This window comes from Giraffa tippelskirchi, chromosome 7 (genome assembly GCF_054371585.1).
Source record: "Giraffa tippelskirchi isolate mGirTip1 chromosome 7, T2T-mGirTip1v1.2.pri, whole genome shotgun sequence".
NCBI classification, from domain to species: Eukaryota; Metazoa; Chordata; class Mammalia; order Artiodactyla; family Giraffidae; genus Giraffa; species Giraffa tippelskirchi.
This window is the reverse complement of record NC_137281.1, coordinates 71,102,535-71,110,749: the sequence shown is the minus strand read 5'-3', so window position 1 is coordinate 71,110,749 and position 8,215 is coordinate 71,102,535. Positions and strand designations below refer to the sequence as shown.

Sequence of the window (8,215 nt, the reverse complement as noted above, 5' to 3'; positions counted from 1 at the left end):
TAAGTATGAGTGAAAGACAGTGACTTTTCCTGGCAGTTAGGGAACCAGGGGCAGAGAGAGATTTTTGCCAAGTAAGAGTAGATACATGGACGGTGATATCAATACCTCCGAGCCATACAGCACAGCACAGCCCAACCCGCGCCCTGGCCCCCGGCTTCCCCCGCGCCCCGGCCCCGCCCCGGCCCCGGCCCGGCCCCGCCCCGCCCCGGACCCGCGCTCCGGCCCCGCCCCGGACCCGCGCTCCGGCCCCCGACCCGCGCCCCGGTCCCGGCCCCCGCCCCGCGCCCCGCTCCCCGCCCCTGCCCCGCGCCCCGCGCCCCGCCCCACGCTCCCGCCCCGCGTCCGCCCCGGCCCCGCCCCGGCCCCGCTCTTGTTCCGACCCCGCCCCGCCTCGCCCCGCAGCCGGGCTCCGCCCCGCATCTCCGCGGCTCTCGGCATCCCGGTGGAGGAGCCCCGCCGCCCCGGCAGAGCCCGGATCTCCGCACGCCCGAAGCCCTCCACCCTAGACCCGGGTGGCCGCCGCTGGAGCGCGCGGCGCGGCGTGAAAAGATGGCCGCCCTGACGACGGTCGTGGTGGCGGCGGCGGCCACCGCCGTAGCCGGGGCTGTGGCGGGGGCGGGCGCGGCCCCGGGAGCCGGCGTGGGAGCCGCGGTGCAGCAACAGGTAAATAAACGGAGGAGGCAGAGGTGGGCCTGAGGGGCTGCGGGCGCCGGAGGCGCGGAGCGGGGTCCCCGGCTGAACAGGTGTCCTCTGCCGCGCGGCCGTTAGCCTCCCTTCGCTCGGGGCCTGGCGTTTGCCAGCTTTGTGCTTTGTCCGCGCGTGCATTTTTAACTGCTGTTACGGAGCCCCCTCCCTGGTAGCTTGGGAGTGGAAGAAGATCCGGGTGGAAACCCTGGCTCTGCCTCTGTGATAGGAACACAGTTAACCTCTCGTGACTCCGTTTCTTCTCTAAGCGTTGGATCTGATCATACGCACCTTTCTGAGCCGTGGACCTTGTCTGGGAAGCCCCTGGTACAGTGCTTGGTTAGAGAGAGAGTCAGTGTCCAGTGACTGATGGCTGCTCTATTATTGTGTCGGCGCTGGGAACACAAGGAGGAATCAAACGGGGGTGGTCTCCGAGGCAGATGTGTTTCCAGAGATCTCCTTGGGACCCCTTTCTCTGCAGTAAGTACCAGGGGATTCCCGGAGGAGAATCGTTGGAGCCAGCAGCTCTCGTCAAAGATCTCGACTCCTCCGCATTCTCTAACAGCCCACACCCAAAGTACAGGCAATTCCTGTCTGCTCTACCTTCAGAATAAGTCAAGAATCCCACTTCAAGCACTACTACCCATGTCCGCACCATCATTTCTCCCTTAGCAGAAACACTTTCCTGGTTGGTTTCTATTCACCCACTTTTGCCTTCCTGACATATTTACAACAACCAGACCGTTCAGGAATGACGCTTGTCTGCCCAGATCCCTCAGAGTAAAAGCAAACGTTTTCACCATGTTCCACACCTTAGACTCTACAGGGCCTCTGAGTTGCCCCCAAGATCTCCCTGTCACCTCATCTCCAGTCCCCTGCTCTGGGTCTGCTGCAGCCATACTGGCTTCCTGTGGTCCTTCAGACAAGTGAGCACACTCCTACCTCAGGAGCTTTGCAATCGCTGTTCCCTCTGCTTGGAATGCTCTTCCTTCCTGGTCTCATGGCCAGCACCATCTCCACCTTCAGATATGTTTGTTCAAATGCAATCAGCTCGGTGATCCTTTCCTTGACCTCCCCAAACTGAATCCCCTTACCTAGCACACTGTTCTCTTTTTAGGTTTTTTCTATAGCACTTATTACCCTATAATATACTGCATATTTTATATTCATTTTTTTGTGTTGTCTTTCTCCACTCCATTTAGGAATGTAAACCCTGCCCTCTATGAGGGAAGAAACTTTTGGAAATTTTATTCACTGTTACATCCCCAGCACCAAAAACTGTGCTGCTTTAGTCCAGAAACGTAGTAGACACTCCCTAAATATTTGTGGATTAGTCCAAACCTGAAGGAAGGCTGTTATGAGCTGAGGACAGCTTCCATCATTTTCTTCCTCTAAGGAGATACAGCATCTTTACATATTTCCAGAAATTCCACCTCATCCTGGTTTGCATTTCTCGCAAGCTGCTTAATATTGTTACTGTCGCACACTGTTGCCCACTACAGTGGTTCTCAGAGGTTTGCCTTCCTCAGTGTTGGATCAGAATCACCTATGTAACTGTTTTCAACTGTTACATCCGCCCCTCACATTTAGCAATGTCTGGAGACATTTGGGTTGTCACAACTGCAGGTAGACTGTGGAGAAGGTTGTGTGTGCTACTAGCATCTAGCCAGTACAGGCTGAGGGACAGCCCCCCACAACAATAAGTTACCTGGTTCAAAATATCAGTAGGGCTGAGGTTGAGACACCCGATTTTATACCCTCTCACCAATTTAGAGAAGGCAGAGCCTCATGGTTGACTATCATGGCAGTAGCAAGGTAGAATTTCTCAAGGGTGTTTGGGTTTAGAATCTCTATCATATTGTGACTTTTGAGGAGTTTATGTTTTATCCTTCTTTGTACTGCCCCCAACATACCACATATATATATACACACACACACACACACACACATATATACAAACACATGCACATTATAGACTCAGATTTTGTAGCCCAGCACTAGACTTGAATACTTGTCCTAGGATTTCGTGAATCTATGACCCTAACAGTGAAACCAGCTAACGTTTTCCTGAGAAGAGATCATTTTCCTCATGACAGCCTCATGATATTAGAGGTATCTGCCAAAATATCTAAGGTTCCTAGATTAGCCTGCTTGGGCTTCCGTAACAAAATACCACAGACTGAGTGATTTAGATTACAGAAATACATATATATTTTTTTACACTTTGAGAGGCTGAAAAGATCCAGCCGAGATCTTTTCCAAGATGAGGGAGCTGTCAGGGTTGGTTTTTGCTTGTAGACGGTTGCCTTCTTGCTGTGTCCTCACGGCCTTTCGTCTGTGCACATGCAGAGAGAGAGAGTTCTCTGGTGTTCCTCTTCTCACAGGAACACTCGTCCTGATGGGCTAGGACTCTACCCTTACGAGCTTATTTAACCTTAATTACTTCCTTAAAGGCACCACCTCCAAATCTAGGGTCTCCACATGTGAATTTGGGGAGTGGTAATTCAGTCTATAACAGTTCCCTTAAATTCTTTTGGAACAATTATCTTTGAAGTTTTAGAACTATTTTATATTGTATTTTATTTTATTTTACAGCCTCCATAGAGTGTGGAATCTTCTCATTCATCATTAGGAAAAGTAATCATGTACGCTATCTAGGTATTTTAATGTTTATATATTATTTGTTCATAATTCCTCTCAGCCATTGCCTTTCAAGGCCAAAGACTACAAATTTCTTGATTCCCCTCTTAGATGCCATTTCCCTCTTGCTCTTTTTAGCACATTGAATTATGACTTTTTGAAGTATCTCTGGCTGTCTCACACTAGTGTGTGTCCTGGTTTTGTACCAGAGTAGGGCTTTGTCCTCTGTTTGTTTCTAGTGACCTCTCGGTGATGACCTATATTTAATGGCATTTGGCTGACTGGAGTGGTCCTTCAGTAATAACCACATTACTTTTCTGATTTTACATAATTACTCAAAATGGATTTCCTCTAGAAGATCACACAAATGAATAGGGCTGTGTATATATCCAGGTGTGGCAGTGAAGAATCCCCCCCCACCTTTTCTTTGTCTTCTTTTGACATTTCCTTTAATGTTGTTATACAACAAACACAAATAATACACAATAAACACAAATAGGGGAGGGGGAATCCTTTGTTGTTAATATATTTTTACAAGCAAGCCTGTCCCAGACAGCTGCTTGAACAATCCTTCTCTTCTCTACCCCATGTCAGTCATTTATTTCCATCTGCCTCAGACACAGTGGATTGTAAGTCAGTGTGCATCCTCACTGTGTCACTATGTTCCCTCAAGGATAGTCACATCCTAACCCCCAGCACCTGTGAACATGTGACCTCATGTGATAAAAGGAACTTTGCAAATGTGATTAAGTTGAGGCTCTTGAGGTGGGGAGTGTATGCAGGATTATCTGGGTGGGCCAGTGTATTCACAAGAGTCCTTGTAAGAGGGAAGCAGGAGGATTAGAACCAAGAGGAGATGTAACAGTGGAAGCAAGAGGGTGATGCGATGTGAGGAAGGGGCCATGAGCCAAGGAATGAAGGTGGCCACTTAAAGCTGAAAAAAAGAGTAAATTCTCTAGATCTCCAGAAAGAATGCAATCTTTTCAACACCTTAATTTTAGACTTGACCTCCAGAACAGTGAAAGAATACATTTGTGTTGTTTAAGTCTCTTAAATTTGTGGTAAACTGATTTTTTGGGTAAGTTTGTTATAGTTTGGTTTGGTTCAGTTCAGTTCAGTCGCTCAGTCGTGTCCGACTCCTTGCGACCCCATGAATTGCAGCACGCCAGGCCTCCCTGTCCATCAGCAACTCCCGGAGTTTACCCAAACCCATGTCCATCGAGTCAGTGATGCCATCCAACCATCTCATCCTCTGTCGTCCCCTTCTCCTCCTGCCCTCTTTGTTACAGTAGTGATAGGAAATGAATGCAACTGGAGAAAGCCTAAGAAGGCCTGAGCTCTCATCTTTGGCTGACCTTGAAACTGTGCAACAGGAAGTAAAGGCTAAAGTGGAGTTGTAAACTGCTTGCCCCAGTACTGATGCCATGTTCCAGCTTGCACACAGACCCCCTCAGCAAAGTGTGGGGACTTACTGGTTCAAGACATCTAAGAAAATCTTTGACCAACCAATCATTCACTGACAACTAAGCTAACAAAGCAGAGATTTCAGTGCCACACAAACAGAGAATCCAGACTTGACTGAATTAGTTCAGAAAAATGACTGAAAAAAAACCAGCAACAACAGCAGACCTTGGAAAGAGGGGAAAAAAATCTCATTTTTAGTGTTGCCACATTATATATTATTTAAAGTGTTGAGTTGCTGACAAATTATGAGATATGCAAAGAAATAAGAAAATATGGTCCACACACAGAAGAATTAAAAAAAGAATAGTAAAAAGAAACTGTCCCTTAAGATGACCAAATGTTGGACATAATAGACAAAGATTTTTAAATTATTGATTTAAACATGTTCAAAAAGCTAAAGAAAACCATTTCTAAAGAAATAAAGTATGAGAATGGTGTCTCACCAAATAGAAAATATGTATAAAGAGACTGGAAAAGGTGAGTTTTCATTCCGATCCCAAAGAAAGACAATGCCAAAGAATGTTCAAACTACAATACAATTGTATTCATCTCACATGCAAGCAAAGTAATGCTCAAAATTCTCCAAGCCAGGCTTCAACAATACGTGAACCATGAACTTCCAGATGTTCAAGCTGGATTTAGAAAAGGCAGAGGAACCAGAGATCAAATTGCCAACATCTGCTGGATTATGGAAAAAGCAAGAGAGTTCCAGAAAAACATCTACTTCTGCTTTATTGACTATGCCAAAGCCTTTGACTGTGTGAATCACAATAAACTGTGGAAAATTCTGAAAGAGATGAGAATACCAGACTACCTGACCTGCCTCTTGAGAAATTTGTATGCAGGTCAAGAAGCAACAATTAGAACTGGACATGGAACAACAGACTGGTTCCAAATCGGGAAAGGAATACATCAAGGCTGTATATTGTCACCCTGCTTATTTAACTTACATGCAGAGTACATCATGAGAAATGCCAGGCTGGAAGAAGCAAAAGCTGGAATCAAGATTGCCGGGAGAAATATCAATAACCTCAGATATGCAGATGACACCACCTTTATGGGAGAAAGTGAAGAACTAAAGAGCCTCTTGATGAAAGTGAAAGAGGAGAGTGAATAAGTTGGCTTAAAACTCAACATTCAGAAAACGAAGATCATGGCATCTGGTCCCATCACTTCATGGCAAATAGATGGAGTAACAGCGAGAGACTTTTATTTTGGAGGGCTCCAAAATCACTGCAGATGGTGACTGCAGCCATGAAATTAGAAGATGCTTGCTCCTTTGAAGAAAAGCTATGACCAACCTAGACAGCATATTAAAAAGCAGAGACATTACTTTGCCAACAAAGGTCCATCTAGTCAAAGCTATGGTTTTTCTAGTAGTCATGTATGGATGTGAGAGTTAGACTATAAAGAAAGCTGAGCACCAAAGAATTGATGCTTTTGAACTGTGGTGTTGGAGAAGACTCTTGAGAGTCCCTTGGACAGCAAGGAGATCAAACCAGTCCATCCTAAAGGAAGTCAGTCCTGAATATTCATTAGAAGGACTGATGCTGATGCTGAAACTCCAATACTTTGGCCACCTAATGCGAAGAATTGATTAATTTGAAAAGACCCTGATGCTGGGAAAGATTGAAGGCAGGAGGAGAAGGGGACAACAGAGGATGAGATGGTTAGATGACATCACCGACTCAATGGACATGAGTTTGAGTAAACTCGGGGAGTTGGTGATGGACAGGGAAGCCTGGCGTGCTGCAGTCCATGGGGTCACAGAGTCGGACACGACTGAGTGACTGAACTGAGCCGAATTGATAAAGACGGAAGTTATAGCAAAGAATGGAATAGAAATTTTGGAGTTAAAAAGTACAAAAATGCAAATGAAAAATTCACTAGAGAGACTCAACACTATGTTTGGGCTGGCAGAATAAGGTAAGTCAAATTAGATTATCCGGAATGAGGAATCTAAAGAAAAAAAGAATGAAGAAAAGTGAACAGAGCGTTAAAGACCTGTGAGACACCATCAGATGTCACAGCTAATGAGTCCCAGAAGGAGAGAGAGGGAAAAGAGGTGAAAGAATGTTTGAAGAAATGATGGCTGTAGTATTGATCTATGCATTGTTGGAATTTAGTGAACTTCAAGATCCATCTCTAAACATGTCATAAGCAAATTGTAAAAAAGAGACAAAAAGAAAATTCTGAAAGCACCAACAGAGAAATCAATTCAACACATATTAGGTATTCTCCGTAAGATTAAGATTAACAACTGATTTCTAAACAGAAGCCTTGGACTTCAAAAGTATGGGATAATATGCGTGCATGCTGAATTGCTTCAGTTGTGCCCGACTTTTTGCAACGCTATGGACTGTAGCCTACCAGGCTCCCCTGTCCATGGGATTCTCCAGGCAAGAATACTGGAGTTGGTTGCCGTGCCCTTCTCCAGGGGATCTTCCCGACCCAGGAATCAAACCCATGTCTATGTCTCCTGCACTGGCAGGTGGATTCTTTACCACTAGCACCTCCTGGGAAGCTCTGTGGGATAACAGACATAGTCAAAATGCTGAAAGAAAAGGACTGTTGACCAAGAATTCTGTGTCCAGCAAAATAATTATCTAAAAATGAGGGAGGCTACATCAAACTGAAAAGATTCTGCACAGTAAAGGGAATATCAGCAAAATGAAAAGATGACCTACTGAATGGGAGAAAAACATTTGCAAATCATATTTTGATAAGGACATATCTAAAAATATAAAACTCTTAAAACTCAAAAAGACAACCCAGTTTTTAAAATTGGAAAAGATATAAGTAGGTATTCCTTCAAAGAAACAGCCAAAAAGTACATGAAAAGATGCTCAGCATCATTAGTCATTACGGGCTAATCAAAACCACTGTGAGATACTACTTCACATCCAGTAGGATGATTATAGTAAAAGAGAAAGACAATAACAAATGTTGGTAAGGATGTGAAGAAACTGGAACTCCCATATCATGCTGCTGCTGCTAAGTCACTTCAGTCGTGTCTGACTCTGTGTGACCCCATAGACAGCAGCCCACCAGGCTCCGCCGTCGCTGGGATTCTCCAGGCAAGAACACTGGAGTGGGTTGCCATTTCCTTCTCCAATGAATGAAAGTGAAAAGTGAAAGTGAAGTCACTCAATCGTGTCTGACTCTTTGCAACCCCATGGACTGCAGCCTACCAGGTTCCTCCGTCCATGGGATTTTCCAGGCAAGAGTACTGGAGTTGGGTGCCATTGCCTTCTTGGATATCATGCTGAAGGCAATGTAAAATTATATGATGATGCAGCCACTGTGGAAAACAGTTGGATAGTTCTTCAAAAGTTCAAAACTTTTGTGCTTCAAAAGATATCAGGAAAGTGAAAAGAACTCAAAATTGGGGAAAATATTTGCAAGTCATTTATCTGATAAAGGACTT

General features: G+C 45.3%; 1 protein-coding gene and 1 long non-coding RNA gene across 6 annotated transcripts in view; one reads left to right on the top strand and one right to left on the bottom strand.

The window, feature by feature from the left end:
• Positions 1 to 404: 404 nt before the first annotated feature.
• The window catches only part of CCDC112 (coiled-coil domain containing 112), a 31,487-nt gene continuing 23,676 nt past the window's right edge, over positions 405 to 8,215 (top strand). For 3 of the 5 annotated variants that reach the window (XR_014060477.1, XR_014060476.1, XM_081513670.1), the window contains exon 1: positions 405 to 663. Coding sequence is in view for 1 of the 5 variants with exons in the window: in XM_081513670.1 (XP_081369796.1) it covers positions 550 to 663 (114 nt within the window). In the remaining 4 variants the exon portion in view is untranslated. Of the gene's footprint in view, positions 664 to 833; positions 1,165 to 8,215 lie in introns of those variants that run through there. The other 2 variants (XR_014060479.1, XR_014060478.1) reach the window with 2 other exon arrangements.
• LOC145514820 (uncharacterized) lies at positions 985 to 6,978 on the bottom strand. Its single transcript, XR_014060481.1, has 2 exons — positions 6,569 to 6,978; positions 985 to 2,863 (listed from the first exon to the last, which is right to left on the bottom strand). It is a non-coding gene; the product is annotated as an uncharacterized LOC145514820 (long non-coding RNA).